The sequence below is a fragment of the Lissotriton helveticus genome, chromosome 1_1, assembly GCF_964261635.1.
Source record: "Lissotriton helveticus chromosome 1_1, aLisHel1.1, whole genome shotgun sequence".
In the NCBI taxonomy this organism is placed as follows: Eukaryota; Metazoa; Chordata; class Amphibia; order Caudata; family Salamandridae; genus Lissotriton; species Lissotriton helveticus.
The window spans coordinates 1,965,209,592-1,965,227,216 of NC_136057.1; the positions used below are offsets into that span (position 1 = coordinate 1,965,209,592).

At 43.0% G+C, this 17,625-nt stretch overlaps 1 protein-coding gene across 1 annotated transcript in view; it reads right to left on the minus strand.

Moving 5' to 3' along the window:
- LOC144755314 (calcium-activated chloride channel regulator 1-like) overlaps nucleotides 1-17,625 on the minus strand; it is a 157,437-nt gene that overhangs the window by 127,330 nt on the left and 12,482 nt on the right. The window contains exon 2 of the mRNA XM_078644116.1: nucleotides 8,492-8,629. Within this exon, the coding sequence (XP_078500242.1) occupies nucleotides 8,492-8,629 (138 nt within the window). The remainder of the gene's footprint in view (nucleotides 1-8,491; nucleotides 8,630-17,625) is intronic.

Consider the following 17,625-nt stretch of genomic DNA (forward strand, 5'->3'; position numbering starts at 1 on the left):
CTGGCATGGATTTTGTGTATGTATCCCATGTTAATTCAGGAACATAGATTGAAAGCTAACATGAACTATTAATTAATTATGGCTTACGCTGCAGTGGAGAAAAGTATAAAGAGACAGAGTTGCCTGACCAAGCAAGCACGGTGTGTGTAGAAGGGATAGATAAGTTCGATTGGGCAGGGACTGATTCATAAAGAATACACAGGGCTGTAAGACCCAGAGGAAACAGGACTACAAAGTCCACGGAAAGGACATGGGTCAAGTTTAATGAACATCGAACACGTAGAAACCAACATACGGATTAGATGTAGTAGGAGTGGATAGCTGTCCTGGTAGTCAGTGCAATAAAATAACTTTTAATTGGTAACGTGATGGATACAATTTTTAAACTCTCAGATCAAACTATAACCCACAAAGACATCTGCCTTTTTCAAAAGAAAACTAAGCTTCCAAGCATCATACTTCTGTGTTCATGTGTTTCCTATGTGTCCAAAATGTAGTCCCACATATAAATTAGCCATGCACATATTTCCTCATCTTGTCACATAATTATCCATTCACATGTGTCACACCTTTTGGACCAACGTATCTTATGAAGGGAAATTAACAAAAGACTTATATAGTGCACTAACCCTAGAGGTATCAAGGTGCTGAGTCTGAAGAACTCCAAACCACATCAGGGAAAACGCCCACCCTGGGAACATCAGAACAAGGAGGGAGGCATTATAACCTAGAGAAGGATTGACAGAGGAGCACCTTAATCAGAGTGGGCAGGAAAACATAAACTAAGAACCTAAGAAGAACAAGCATTTACAATGCAACGGTTTCGCCTTTGTAAAAGTTAGAGCTATTGGCATTGTAAATGAAATTTTGTTATGTATGTGTTGGTTGATTCACTGTAATCAGAATCGTCAAAGTACAAAATGTCAGCTTCGAAGGGCTACTTCTCAAGTTGCAATTTTTGCTTAATGCCATTCCAGGATTGGGCACAAAAAAATGCGTACGAAGGAGATCAACATGGTTCTTACACCCCCAACCATAATTTGTAGGTTGATTTTTTATACTTTATTTTTTTATTATAGGGGTCGCTGTTATAATATACATTTGCAAAAAAATCTTTCCCTTGCAAAAACAATATACAGGTAAGTATGCTAATTGTCCAAAATCAGAACATTCGTTTTCCTGGGTAATCTGCCATCATAAATATGTAATGCTGTGAGAGAAGGTCGAAAAACTGCCTCTTTCTCGCCTGTCTCCCCGCCCCAACACACAAAATGGATGCTACAGAGCATTAAGACAGGCCCGGTTCATTGTCTAAAAACATATGTTCGTTTTGGGGATTTATTTCAACAACGCGTCTACGAGTGGAACATTAAAATAATAATGGAGTTGTGTCTCAGCAAACAGTTTCTTCAACATTTGAAATAGCAGCACTTTTGTGGTGCTTTGTTGAGTGGCGAGGGGAGACCTCTGCGATCAAAAGACAATAAGAATAACTGGATACAGCATGCTCTTCCCAAAAATTATTTTGAGCATTTATCGTACGCGAATTAATTTTGTTTGGCGCATTACTTCAAAAGAAGTCATCTCGCGGAGATTTGTATCTCCGCGAGCGGGAATACAAGGATGAACGAAGGACAAGTGTCCGGCAGCAACACTAGCACCATAACACGTGCACACACACCCACGGGACCCGTAGTGTGGGTGGCCACAAACCCGCGGCCCCGTGCAAGGTCTGCTGACATCAGAGCAGAAACCTGGACCTTTTCTCCACACAGAGCATTGTTTTATTTCTGCGAAACTATGAGGGGTGGGGAGGTCAGGAACCTGGGAGAAGGCGAGAGGGAGAGAAACAGGAGACATTGAGGAGAGAGGGAAAGGGGGGAGAGAAGAAAGAGAAAAAGAAGCGAGATAATGTGAAGGGGAAGAAGGATGCGGGCTATCCGTAGGAGAGGAAGGAGGGGAAGAGGAAACAGGAGAGAAATTAAGGAGGAGATGAAGTCTAGGGAGAAGAGAATGAGAAAGGAACGAGCGGGAGAAGGAATAAGGGAAGACCCTGAGGGAGAGACATGTTTATAAGAAGAGCTGCTGCCTGGAGGGAGAGAGAGAGGGAAGAAGGAGCTGGAGAAGAGAGGGGAAACAAGACGAGATGCACACGGAGGGGGATACACGACGAGAGGAGACTGAGAAAGATGGGTAGGAGAAAGAGGACAAACCAGAGGATGGAGGGAGATAGCAGTGTAGAGGAAGAGAAGCATGGAGAGCTACAAGTAGTGGCGGAGGCAAGATGAGAGCAAGGGATGATTGAGTGAGAGGAGGAAGATGGCGCCCACAGGGGAGAAGCAGATGAACGAGGAAAGGGAACACGAAAGAGAAGAACAGAAGAACGTTTGACTCGAGAGAGGAGAACCAAGAGGCAGGAGTGAGGCTGTGAAGAAAGGGGCGGAGTGACGCTGCAAGGGCAGCTCGGGAGGCGGGCCTCGGGGCGTGGACAAAGAGGGCGACGCAAACGCGACAATATCATAGATATGTTACATTAACTCTTCCATCGCTGCGAGGCCATTCTAATGTTAAGGTGCTCTCTGTGCGCATCATATAACACAATGGGCATATAAAGAGCAAAAGCATAAACAGAGAAAACTACTTAAATGGAATGTATCACCAGAAAGCAAAAAAAATAAAAACGATCAAACAAAATGCCACTCGATTTAAGGCAAATCAAGGTCACAAATAGTTCAGCAGTCCCATTAATTGTTTATTAGCCTAATATTACATTAAACCACTTTGATATAATAACACCCTTTAGGAAGTACTTATGATTTTACATAGTGTATATTAGCAAATGTAATTACGTTACACATTATTAAGAAGTATTAAAGTGACTTAATGTGTACAATCTAAATCACTTCTAATATTTTTTTCTATGAATATTGTAAGGAGCTCTCCGTGCCCAAAAATGAATGTCCCCTTGTTACTTTCTTATCAACTGTAATATGGCATAAGAAATTTATTTTCTGGTCTAAGATAGCAAAATATTACCTTTTTTGTATTGAAATATCACCAATTCCAGGGAGAAAATGCACCCACAATTGTTAATCTGTGCTCGGTGTTTTGCACTTAAAATGGGGGTGGGGGAGGGGGTGCTCAGACGAGTACTTAGCAGTCAGGTGGCATTTGCAGTGCATTGTGTAGCAGGTTTGAGTAGGTAGTTTGGTTTCACTCGTTTATGACCAGGGTATCCTACGTCTGTTGAAGGCAGCTAGGTCCACACCAGGTTTTCAAGACAACCAGCGACAGAGTAAACGAGTTCTATTCATATTCCTTAAACATACATTTAACATATTTGGATATCCTGAAAGTCTGTCAAGGAGCAAGCTCGACTTGACCTTCTCTGAAAACCCAGAATTTATAGTATTCAAAGTTATTCCAGAGTGAGACCCAGTGAATTCTGGTACTTGCTATCTCTCTCACGACATTATTTAATTTTGTTCTCACTTGTAAATTCTATTGCAATTCGCATGTGGGCAGTCTGATACTTTTTACCCTCATATCTTCAGTAGAGCTCACCTTTTCATCATTTGATTTGGCCATGGGGGCTTTTCACAGTAGCTGACAACTTCCTTCATTCAGAAGCAAGGGTGATTTTGTTGGGCTGTTAACTTCCGCCATCTGAAACATTAGGAAGAGATAATCTGCGTGTCCTAGATACGGCAGTTTCAGAATTTCTAAACTTCGCGTCGGTGCCTAGTGAGGTTGCAGTGAATTCTGGTACTTGAAGTCTTTCATATTTTGTATGTAACGGGTTCTCGGTCACACTAGTCTCGGTCATTCAGCAGGAAGGGGTTCAATGGACGCCAGGCCATACTCCTGAGATGAGAGCTCTGTGTTAAAACTTTGTGATGTCTCTGTGGGGAGAAACATCACCAATTAACATTCTCCATAGGGGAAAGTACATGACGCGGATGCCCCCCTCCCAAGCCTTAATTTTCGTAATATCAGATCGTGCCAGCAATAATAACAGAAGCCGCCACGGCTCTCCCAGCTGGTAATCCACCGCTATTATTATGTTTAATAGCTTGATGCCGGGAAATTTATTCATGTAAATATTCATGTAAATATCAAAGCGTAGGGGCGTAATCTGCAGCCTTTGTGGAACTGCACAATCTGCCGTTCAGTGCCAAGAAGGCCCCTCCCGCGGCGAGCCCCCCAGGGAGCGGGCTGAGCACAGCAGTTCGGCGCTAGCAAGGTGTAGCCGTGATGTGGAGGGGTCGGCGCTGCCTCCCTGCTTTGTAATTACATAGCGTAGCTTTGGGCTGTTCGAGCACGGGAGACGTCTGACCTACTTTCGTGCAAGCATTAAGCAAGAGCGAGCACATTGCAGGGTTTGTGCCTTTCCGAACAGGAGGGCCTGCCCGCGAGCATGCAGCTGCCTACTGTACATTTGGTGCCGGGCGCTCCTTCTAATAAATCGTCTTTATGAAACTAAACAAAAAGGAAAAGCCCAGCCCCGTAATGACATAAACATTATCAGCCGGATGTCTGTAATAAAGGGAGCTGAGGCGTGAGCTAATATGATGGATTTGAGGTTTCTCGCTCCTTTAATTTGTGTCACTTCCTACGATCGGTTTGCTGCTCAGATAATTGAAAACAAATATTAAAATGTGCTGACGGTTCTGTGGGCACACCTTATGTGGAGTCGGAAAAAAGAGTCCAAGATGTATTAGAATGTTGTATGCTCAATTGTAGGCAATGAAGTAAACAAGTCAGGTCCCGGGCCGTGCTGTGATTGGCTGACGTCACGGGGGTGTCCCGGGCCGGCAGCCAATCACAGCGCGGCCCAGTAAATGACGTCACTGGGGTGTCCCGGGCCTGCAGCCAATCACAGCGCGGCCCGGGACACACGGCAACAAGGGGCGGGGCTTAAAAAAAGACCCAGAAATGCCCCCAAATCGCGTTTTCACGGGAAAACGTGATTGACGGCCAATCTCTTCCAATGGCTAGCCTCCATTTATGGAGCTAGCCAATGGAAGAAGGGGCGGTTTCAAGTCCCCACTATAGAGATAACATTAGATTTCGCCTGGGCGGAGCAACTGCTACGCAGTTGCAACGCCAGGACGAAACCTAAAAAAGCCATGTCTTCAAGTTTTTCTGAAAGAAGCAAAGGAGTTGACACCTGCAATGTGGGTTGGCATAGTGTTCCATATCCTGGCAGCGGTGACAAAAACAAAGCATGCTCTTAATCTAGACTTTTTTAAATTTCTAAACAGTGACTTACCTACTTAAAGCTGATCTTAAAGACCTGATTGGTCTGTACCAATGAAATGATGAACTATTAGATAACAAGACTAGATGGACTGTGAGTGCCTTGAATATCACCTGATTTCCGTCAGGAAGCCAATGAAGACTACAAAGATCTTCCCTCACTAAAAGAAATTTCGGGATGTTCAGTATGAGGCGCGGACGCGTTTTGAACCATCTGGAGCTTGTTCAGAGATGTTGTTAATAATGAGGTAAAGTACATTACAGTAGTCTAATCACCAGGTGATCCTAAAGATAGACACTGTTTTGCAAAGTTCCTCTGGAATGAAAAAGAAGATCTTCTTAAGGGATTTAAACATGAAGAAGAAGGTACCCGTAGTATGGTTTACCTGCGGATTGAAGTTAAGAGGTTTCAAACAGAATCCCTAAATTCATTACAGACTCCACAGGTGCGGGGAGAGGCCCATAGGATTCCAGCCTCCACGTCTCTGACCAGATAGAATGCTGGGATCCGCAGACCATGATTTCACACTTTTTATCATTAAGCTAAAGGCAGTTATCCTTCATCCAGCTACTTACACCAAGCAAACAAATTTTAAATGTTGCCATCATCTCAGATAGATTATTGGTGAGTAACACAATAATTTGTGTGTCATCCGCATATGACAAAAACCTGGAATTCAAAGGATCTCCCTAAGGCTGACAATGGGGAGACGTACAAGTCAAAAAGAGTGGGACTAAGTGAGGAGCCCTGCAGCATCCCACAAGGTAAGCTGAATGCCTTAGTGTTAAACGGACTACAGCTTACTATCAGATGCCTCGCAAAAAGAAAGGAGTGAAGCAGTTCTAATGCCTTAACCTCTACCCCTACTTACTGTAGCCATTTGACCATGTGTGTGGACGAGGCAGTATTGCAGGGTGACGATAGGTCTAGTAGGAACAGGCCAGCAGTCCCGCCGTGATCAATCTGCATTCTGATAGAGTCAGTTGCACCAATAAGTGCAGACTTTGTGACCGCTCTTAAAGCCATTTTCAGAGGGGTCCAGAAGGTCATGGTTAGTGATCAACTCAACTAAGTCTTCATTCAGGTGTTTTAAGAGAATTTTCGCTGGCATAGGGAGCAAGGAGATCAGACAGTAGTTCTTCAGTTCATCACAATCTACGTTGGGCTTTTTAGGAAGAGAAATAATGATAGCTTCCTTTAATATCCTGGGGAAGACCCCAAAAGTCACAATATGGTTGAAGGCTTTTTTCAAAAACTCTTCTACTGGATCAGGGGCCAGCTGCAAAATTTTAGGAGGACACAGGTCAGTGGGAGAACCCCATTTAATACTCATCAACAACTCCCTGACCTGGTGTACTGTAATCGGAGAAAACGCCTGGAGCAAGGGAGCTGAAAGAGGTACCTCTTGAGTTATGTTCACTCCTTGAGGGTCTCAACGACACTAAGTTCTGAATAGATGTTGAGGATGTTGTCCATGAAAAAAGTTACCAGGTTATCACAGAATGTTTGGGAGGCACTGGTCTGTTGCTTGCTCGGAGGATTAGACAAGATTTTGAAAATGTTAAAGAGTTTGTTAGTGGAATTGCTGGCTGACCTAACTTTTATTGTGTTGTAAGTGGACTTAGCCTCGATGATCCTAAGCTTATATGTAGCTAATAAGGCTTTATGGTTGTCATTCTCATTTGTATCTAGGCAGCCACACCACTTCTGCTCCTGCATGCGACATTGATGTCTCAGCTCTTTGAGTTTTTTCGAGTATCACACCACTGACGTTTAAATCCTAGTTAGGCATTTAACCCTCATTGGTGCTTCCTTATCTAAGGCTGACTTTAGCCAGCCGGAAACAGCTTCCTCCGGATGGTTCAAGTCAATATCTACATCAGATGCTGAGGTGTTGGGAGCTAGTTGAAGCTCTTCTTGAATAATCTGGCTCCAGTTTCAGTAGACTTGGGGCCCATTAATTGGTTCTTTCATTCTGCTTATCAGGGGGGAGAGAGAGGACATAAAGAGTACCACCTGGTGGTCTGACCAGCTAAGGGGGAGAGAGTCTTTAACATGACAGTCAGTAGTGTTGGTAAAAATGCAGTCTTGGGTGTGTCCTGCACTATGGGCAACAGTGTGAACTAGCTGCTAAAGCCAAAATTGACCATAAGCTCCAACAGCAGGATGGAGTCTTGATTAATAGAGTCCTCCAAAGGAAAATTAAAGTTGCCTAAGATGGTAAACTTGTGGTGCATGATAAACAGTTCCAGAACCTGTTCCCACATAGTAGGGAACTTCATCCGTGCACATGGTGGACAGTAAATCAGAAAGCCAGCAAAGGTGGCTTTAGAATGCAGTTTTAATCTAAAAAGCACAGTTTCACAAACATCATGCAGAAGATGTAATATCTTCTCAAACGTGAAGTTCAGGGATTCCTTGATAAATATCGCTAAACCTCGGCCTATCTGACTTGGTCGGTCTAGATTGGAGATTGTGTATACTAACGGTACTGCTTCCACTAGGTCAGTGCCTGGTTCTTTTTTCGTTTAGGTTTCCATAACTATATGGCAATCTAGTGCCAAACTTTGGATAAGGTCCATAACTTCGTATTTATGTTTAATCAATAAGCAGGCATTAATTACTGCACCCGGTAGGTCCAAAGAAGTTCCCACCTTCCAAATATGCGCTGATTAAAGGTGTTGCAGTTAAGGCAAGTAGGGCTTAACATATTGTCAGGAGGGAACACAGAACACTCTGTAAGCATATCTATAGGACGAAACTTGAATAATTGGGTTTTGGAGCAGGTAATTCTGTTGGATCCAGATTTTTCTGTCTTGGAACGGGCAGCATCCCTGGTACCTGGTGCATTCTGGGAGAGGACAGGCTCAGACGGACTTGCCTCTCAAGGGCTGTGGCCGTGTTTTTAATGGCAGAGCACACTGGCTTGAGTGGCAACCAGGAAGTGGAAAGCACCAAGGAACGTCGTGCAAGTCTTTTAGGACAGAAATCTCAGAAATAAAAACAGTGTTGTGCAAGAGAGAAGGACTGATATAAAATGCTGTGCATAAAAGATTTTTAAAGCATGCCAGTTTTACAAACATTTAGACAGATTCAAAGTGCAACGGTATTCATTCATATTACTAAAATTCAGTACAAAAAATGCAAATAGATCTCCCCCTCGACGTAATTCCTAAATTATTCTTATAGCACTAGTTACATTCGCCCCCTCAGGAATCATAGAGTTTTTACCTTTTCATATGATTCATGTTTTCGCTTCTGGTAACCCTTTGATGTCCATGATTTGGGAATTAAAATCTTGACGTCCTTGAAAAAGAATCTTCTTTGTGTAGCACTGAACATGTAAAATGAGGCATCGGTCACCATCCCCTGACAAGGAAACAGAAGAGAAAGTTAATCCTCTGACTGGCTTGAGGCACCGGTTCCTGCTGAACATGCACATTATGAATTTGAAACCGTAAAACAAACATGATCATTTAAGGGAAACTCTTCTTTGGCCAATAATCAGGAAAAGAACGCCTGTTAATTTAAGTAACACAACACTCACCCAAGAAAAATGTGGGTGTAAGTTCAGTGTTAAATTAATTCGGGTTGATTGAAAGCAATGAGATTGAGATTCTACCCAAAGGAAATTACAATCAAAAACATTGATACAGACTACTTCTTCTGAGTCTCGAAATAATTATTGAGAAAAAAATCAATTTTAGTTTTTGTACTAGTCGAATAAAGTTACGTGATGCCGTATATAAAATCTGATGATGTGGTTGTGGGTTTTCTTTATAAGATTCGAAGTGAGAAATCATTGTCAGATGTCAGTGACTGAAAGACCGAAGAGAGGGTAATATGTACTACATGGGACCCCGTACAGAAATATCGATAAAGGAGTACGAAGCAAATCTTGTTGACTGAGGTGACAGAGGTATAAGCATTTGATACACCATTTATGGTCCCTGCCATAATACTGCACTGTACTGTTTATTGTTCATTGTAAAATGTCAATAAAATATTTTTTTTTTAAAGATTAGAAGTGGGACGCACACATTGCACATGTGAAAAACAAGTACAGGCATTACACAAGTGAAAGATGTGTGGAAGGAAGTTACCGACTTTGGAAGGTATGTTGTGCTCCCTTACTAATGGGAATGTGTGTTGCAACTACCAGCTAATGAGTGGCAACCACTAACAAAGAGGCCTTGCACGTCGTGAATAGTGTCCATTTTCCCACAACAAGCAGGACAAGGGCCGCGAGTGGCCACCTTTCCAGACTGATACCTGCTGCCGGATGCTCAATTTGCAATAAACCACCTTGTATTTTATTGTGGTTTTTTGCCCCTTTCAGCAAGATAGGAGTTGTAATTCAAGTTCTGTTACAAGAGCAAACGCAAATGCAGGTGTCTACTGTCCCATACAGTCCTATGCACCTAAATACAATTCTTTGTGCCATAATATGACCAGGCCATCTATTGCTTGCTGAATACATGTATGTGGTGTGCTATGTATGCCTAAATGTGCATAAATCTCTTACGCAGTGTTGATTTCTGCATCCAGCAATGGTAAAGTAGGACCAAGGTCACAACGTAATGGTGGACTTTGTCATACTTAAGCTTCCACAGTTCATTCGTCCATCATTCTTAAACAACACAGCATTCGCTATGTGTGCAAACATCACAAGTGCCTAATAGTGATTTTTCAGAAGTATGCAAAGAAGTCTCTGCAGGCCTACAACAGACAGAACTCACATTTCATTAATAAATGATCCACTCTCTGTTTTCGTGCATCACATTTATTAAACAAAAAAAGTTTCTGAGAGTCGGTGAGTGAGCGAGAGTGAGTGTTTGACGGAGATTGTGTGTGTGTGTGTGTGTGAATTTGGGACTGGGCATTAATGTGTGTGAGAGTGTGTGAGTGAGAGTGAAATTTGAATTGGTCAAACTGTATAATGGTCCTTCAGAATTGCCTGTAGCTGCATAGTATAGGAATCTTCAATTCACCTACACGTACTCTCTGTTTGTTTATTACTAAGTGTTTACTTATAGAGAGTCATATCCCCTGTAGAAAGAAAAACGTTATTAAATAAACAATTAGGCATGAACATAGGACAATTTGAGTTTATGTATGGGTCTTGTTTTAGCATTCTCAAGTCTAGAAAAGCTGGAATTCTTGTTATTGATAGCTTTGGTGTATTGGCACAGTTCAAAAATGCCTCAAGGCACTACACCCTCTTGGTGTTTTCCCACCTCTAGACTCACTTGTAAAATCTCCTGGCTTCGGGAGGACGGGGCCTGGAAGGTCAAGCTGATGGATGCTCCGATCTGAGCTTCCGCCTGCAGTGCTTCCATTGCTGTGATCGTTGGTACTGATGTGGGTTTATTCTTACTAACAATGTCTGGGGGCAGTGGGGCAGCTGCTAAGACGAGGGCTTATCCAAGGCATGCTTCTGGCTACTGACCTTTGTTTGCAGCTCTTCTAGTTATCAGGACCTGCACATCAACTTATTTTACCCCCAAACGGTGTGACCAGCAGGTGGTGGCCCCGGCTTGATGTAAGCCCCCCCACCTGGCCGCCTTCACCACCTGGGTGAAGGCCACATGGTCCAAATGGCTTACAGTGGACCACTACATCAGCCACACCCCTCGGAAATACTCAAATGGATTCCACTTCTCCCACATGTTGAAACTGATGGCTGACCACATAGAGGATGCTGAGGGATGATATCCACTATGGAATCTCTGTTTCGTTTGCATTCGGGAGGCAGTAGAGAGTTCTGTCCTGGAGAAATTCCTGGAGTCCTGGAACGCCACATGGCTCTCTGCCTCCTTGCTGTCTACATACTTCATTGAAGAGAGAGAACACCATTCCTTGGCAAAGCGGCCCCATCGAAGCCCCTACACCCTATGATTGCAAAACTCCTGAACTACAGGAACCACAATGTTATCATAAAAGAGGCATGGAGAGTAGGAGACCTTCACTTCAAGGTGAATCACATTATGATCTTCCCAGTCTACACACTCGTGGTACAACAACAGTGACACTCCCATGAAAAGGTTAGGCAGCAACTTAGAGCCATGGGCCTCTAATATATGTTGTTATTCCTTCCTGGCCAAACTCAAAATGATCCATGAATCCAAATCCCTTTTCTTTGAATCTCCAGAGGAGACCTGGACCTGGGCAATATAGCAGAGCCCTCTTAGGTGTAACGAGCTCCTCCCATGAGGAGCGTCTACATGGAGGCAGCAAGATGCCCGAGGGAGACTGTTGTGTAACCGCAGGCATTCTAGGAGGATAAGATTGCTTGATTCTCAAGCACTGACCCCTCGGACTTGGAGGTCGATAGCCTTATTGGGACCCCACCTCCCACTCACGACTCAACACAATGGACTTTGCCCGCTCTCCCCAGAGCAGGCCTCAAATCCTCTGGTTACTGAATGATTGCATCAGCAGCATGAGATCTGTCCTTAGATATGGTTGACCCAGATCCTGCAGGGATGCAGTCAGTGAAATTACACTTAGTTGTCAGTTTGTGTTTTTTGGGGGGAGGTGCGACAGATGCTTCTGGTGTGAAAGTGTGGAAGGTTGTGGCTGGCACCAAAAAGGGGCTATTAGGAGTCTCTTGATTGCTAAAGTTAATACTGAGTTTTTTGTCTAACTACATATTTTTGACTGCACTCAACTTATCTTGCATCGCACCATTTACAGCTAAGACCCATTATAATGTCAACCCGCAGTGCACCTGGGCCATTCCAGGTGAACTCTTTCTGGTGACCATTGCCCATTGTGCAGTGGCAGCCGGCAAGGAAATGTGGTGGTGGGGCAAGGAGGCGGAGGGACAGGGAGGAGGGGTAAATAAAAAACAGAATCAAACTGACCTCCTCGCTGCATCCTCCCTCGCCGCGTCTCTCCTCCGGCCGAAACATGGAATAGAAAACATGCAGCCTGAGGCTCCCCTGACCCAATCACAATGCTGCAATGCAGTATGTTCCCCACCCAGGCTGTAATGCAGCCTGGGTGGAGAACATTCATGGCACTGAGAGAGTGAAAAACACTCCTCCCCTCCCCTGCCAGCAGAGCGGCCCAGCCTGGCAAAGCTGCTTCGCCAGCAACAGGAAAAAATTAAATGATAATAACTTTCTGTTATTATCACTTTATTCATTCTGGCACTGCTGAAAAGCAGTGGGGTGACGTTCCTCCACCTTAGAGGACTGCCACTGCCATTGTGGTTATGTATGCATTTACCCTTATAACTTGGACCGCTAACAGTATTAATGACCAGATAAAATGGGGGACAGTACTACAATTTCCTAAGCACCACTCACCGGCGATACTCCTTCTGCAAGGGACACAATTGATGAGGACTAAATTCCCGTTCCTGGCTTAATACAGGTATGATAGAATCTACCATGCAAGCCATTCCCGGAGATCCGGAAGAGTGGCGATCCTCCTGTATAAATACTTCCCCTTTGTAGTTTCCTCTCTTTGCCCCACCCACTCGGGAAGTACATTGTTGTGGAGGGCTCCCTGGAAGGTCACCTTTATAATCTAAATAAAAGTATGTCTGTTCTCCCGGGCTCCCCAGAAAAACTCTGGAGACCCTATGACAGGAAATGCTGAGTCTCATAATGGGGGTCACGGTCATAGCAGCGACTTTAATGATACTATGTCGCTTAACCTGGACTCCTCTGGCCATGGTGGGGGAGGCACGCAGACACCAAGCGGACTGCACCACTGGGTAGACTCCATTGCCCTATGTGATGCGTGGAGATTGTGGCATCCCACTCAATGTGCCTACACCCATCTATCTGGGGCCCACAAAACGCTATCATGTATTGATTCCTTTCTCCTTCTAGTCACTGGCCTCGCCTTGTAGACGGGATCCCAAATGTTACCCTGGGGCATCCCAGATCACTCGCCAGTTAAGCTCAGCTTCAGCAGACACAAATCAACACAGCCATATTTGGTGACTCAAATCCTGCCACTTAGCTGACAAGCAATTTACACGACATTTGGCTGAGGAGGGAAAGCCATACTAAGACCTCAATGGCGGTATGGTGGCTTCCCCAGACACCCTGTGGATGACAGAAAAGGCTACAATCTACGGCATAGCTAGATCTTATTTAAAAAGCAAGGCACAGACTAATATCATCAGATAACCGACCAAGAAATCTATTCCCTCTCCTTGGAAAGGGAATATTCCAAGCACCAAACAGAAGCGCTGCATTCTGGTTAAACATTAATAGAGCTACTTGTGTCTGACGTATACAAGGACAGTCTACAAATTTGGGGATAAATCCAGCAAATTAATATACTGGCTGGCCACCCGGGACACAGTCTCCCAACTGGTCAGACCCTCAAGACTGAAGATGGCAGGTCACTCACATCAGCTATAGGCATCGCTAAAGAATTCGCAAACTACTATCAATCCCTATATATACCTAGGGGTCGCTCGATAGGGAGACGTCTGCCCCGCTCATTTTGGACCTCCCCTGGCGCAGTTCCGTCTAGAAAAATGGCTGAAATTGGAACAGGACGTTGCAAAGGGGGATAATGTTGAGGCCCTTAAAACTATGGACTCTGGTAAGAAAACTGGCCTGGATGGCTTGCCAGTGGAGAACTATTAGTGATTTCAGTTGCTCTTAGTCACTCTACTCCTAGGCCTGTACTGGGAAGCAGCTGAACATGGCTGCTTTCCTCCAGACCTGGATATGACCACTATTGCATCATTCACAAGCAGGGCCAACAGGCGATGCACTGGTGGGCTTATTACGGGCTGAACAGTTTCTGACTGAAAACACTCAATTGCAAAACTCAGATGTGTGTGTATCATTATATGACAAAGCAGTGCGTAGACAGCTTTATTTCTTTGTCAGCTGTTTTCTTCAAAAGATAAAAACTAATCAGGTCTTGATTATCAAAAATTAAATCGCTGGGCTTCATCGAGACCAAAACATAAATGATCATATTGCCAAATTAACCAAAACTGCCTGCACTCAAATGCACCAACTCATGAAACCAAAGTTCGCTCAGATTTCAGGCACACTGTTCAGTCTATCATTATCACTCACCTGGATGGCGGTAACACTGCTGGGAGGCCTGCCCAATTCCTCGGCTGCTTTTCTATAAGCTATATACTTCATGCGCTGGCCAGAGACATCACAGACATCAAGAAATTACACCTTATCATTCCCATCCTAAATCCCCACCACTGGCTTGCCCTTGAGGCAAGAATCAACATTGCAACTATAATCTATCAACCAATACCCTACTACCTGGAGAAGAAACCTAAATCAAGGAGCGAGGGTAAAACAGAAGGAACAGGGGGAGACTAATCCTCAAAATCCCCAATTCCAATAAAGTAAAACATCTCAACAAGCCTTCTCCTGCTTTGCACTAAGACTTTAGAACATCGCCTGTGACTACATAAGCTGTAAACCGAAGCTTTTAGCTTTACAAAAAGATCTAACTCGCGGCTGACTAAGGATCACTATTCTCTTTTACTGTAACTGTCCTATATTTCCTCCTATTACGTCTTTCATCAGTGGTGGTATGTATAAAACACTATTACACTATATATGAGTCTCAACATTGTCTATGTATGTGCTCCACAGTTCTGAACTAGGCTCGATCTTTAGAAATATCTTAAAAAATAAATACAATTAAATAGATTACACAGCAATTCATGCTCAATATTTTACTCGGCTATGTATCAGAGGGTTATTCCTATACTATGTGTATGTGGAAATCCATTGATACATAAGGACATATAGGCTTTATGTGGTCCTGAATCAGGTGGAGAAATATTTGTTTTGACAACATAATCAATTTCAATTAATTGTTTTGCTTTGGAATTAATTATGGAAATATGACCAGTTTTTTTTTAAGCGTTATAATCTGAATTATTACGAAATCTGAAAAAGTACATAATTGAATTTCCCTGTGCTCCAAAAGATGAGCCTTGTAAATAATCACCTATAAAGTAGCAATGGGATAATAGGACATACGTTTTACTGAACATTTAAAGGCATATATGCATTGAAAATGTATATTTATACTTGACTCTGTGTAGACTGTTTACATATTCAGAGACTGCTTGCAACGATTCTGGAACTAAGAAGCATATTGTTTAAAAGGTAGCTATATTTTGATAACTTCCTATATAAACAAATGAAAGCAAAATAGCTATGAAATCCAGTCTACATTATCAGCAGTCACGTGCCTTATAGAAAGCAGCGTGGTTTGATAAACGGCTTATGCGCCTGTGTGGGAATCAGCTCTTTTGCCCGAGGCATCACATAGCTTCGACTTCCGGGAAAATAAAGAACTTAATGGTGCAGACATCGACTCTATTAGTCTAAAGCATTACTCAGCTGACTCCGGAAGGGTGAAGTGATCTCTCTCTAGGGGTCACTTTTTAACCACACACTTCAAAGAGCAAACACTGCAGATTCTTTCACTGATTGAAAACATCTCAATAAGGAAGGAAAATGCCAACAATTGTACTGAGCCCTCCCCACAATCCAAAGAGATAGCCCAATGGGCTTTATTGTAAAGTCATGGAATGACTAGCATTTTTAACCCTTAGAACAGCTTTCAGAATATGTGAACCAGCAAACAATACTAATACGTAAGTAGTATTTTGCAGATCTAATTAATGCAGCTTAAAAGTTGAATTCCATCGTTGATATAGGGGCAATCCCAAATAAAATAACCTCAATTTCCCATAAGCATGCCCCATGTTATGGAGAAGTACAACTCAACAGAAGAACACAGCATTTATGTCACTTAAGAGTGGTATACAGCTTACACCAGGCCAGTGGGAGTGGGGGTTCGTTTTTGGGATTGAATGTGGGAAACATTATTCAATCCATTTTGGGGCAGCCTGATGATCCACTGCTTTCGTGGGGAGAAGCGGTGATGGCCCGTATTCTACACATGTTCAAGTATATTTAATGGTGCTATGTTCCCTTGATATTCGTCGACATCTGTCTGACGAATGACTTTGCAGGTGAGGTCTGAGGACCACGCGAGGTGGAGTGCATTCCCTGACTGCACAGGGCTGGGCAAGGTCCATGGTGATACAGCAGATGATTGTTCTTCTGACAGTTTAATCAGAAATGATGTAGCTTTAAGTAACCACTAAAAGCCTGGGATGATGCCGATGAAACGTCATGGATGAATCATAATCTAATGAACATTGGGAGCCATTTAAAAATATGTAGATGAACAGCCTCCGTGCACATGAAGATGGCTTGATCGTTAATGTATGCTTATAAGTATATAATATATGCATTTTTCATAATTAATATAGATACATATGCTAAATCTGCGTTCTCAGCCAAGGTGAGATCCAATATCCTTTTGCGGGTCACTGTATTCAAATGGATCAGTGAAGTGCATGTGTGCCTCCAGTGAATATACTAATCCCTTAACTGCTCAGTAGCATGACATCTTTTGCTCTGGATTCAGTTTCATTCATTGGCTCAAATCTATTTAACTGGTAAAGAATATATTAAATAACTGTGATGTGGATACATTAATCACCAATGAAAATGGGAAAAGGTCCTGAAATTTGCTTTGGTAAAGGGCATTGTTGACTGTCTATAGAAGAAGGTCACGGCCCTATCAGCCTTGGAAAGATTGTAAGCTAAGTTTTAGGAAACACATGTTGAACGTTGGCAAAATGTGATTTTGTTACACAAAGAAAGAAATTAAAAATGCACCAGACAGTTCATTACTTTAGAAGAAGTGATGCTCCTACAGAAATGTGGAGAAAGGTGATTGCAATTTCAAAAGGGGAGAGTGAAATAATACAGAAAAGTAGAGACTGGTAATTAGCAGCCCAAAAAAAATGTTTTCAAATACTTTTTACTGATTTCCACTGAATGACCAATGGTGTGTAACTTAATTGTAACATTGGCACGATCAATATCTAATTTCTTCAAGCACAAGAGGTTGATTTGCCCGAGTTTGTGGCTAATATTGAGTGGTCGTAGCCAAATCTATAATCTATAGTAGCTGATAATTAAAAGTCTGAGAAATAAATGTTTAGCTTTGAATACCAATGGGAACTCTAGAGGAGGGAAATACAACAAGGGATTATAGGTTCACCTAAGGATGCTTGCTACTGGGCCCTTTCATTCCTCCCAAGTTGTGGTGGGAACTGACGGGGTAGAAAAAGTAGGGGACCCCTCTAAATATGCAATACCAGGTCAGGGAGAAGAGGGGAAAAAATTAAACCTAAAGAAAGAACTCCCTTGTGACTGAAGTTATTTATAAACAGGAATTATTCCCAGAAGCCGCCTGAGGGCGCCAAGGATAAAGTGTGAACCCACTAGAAAAATATTACCAACATTACTGAAAAATATACAATT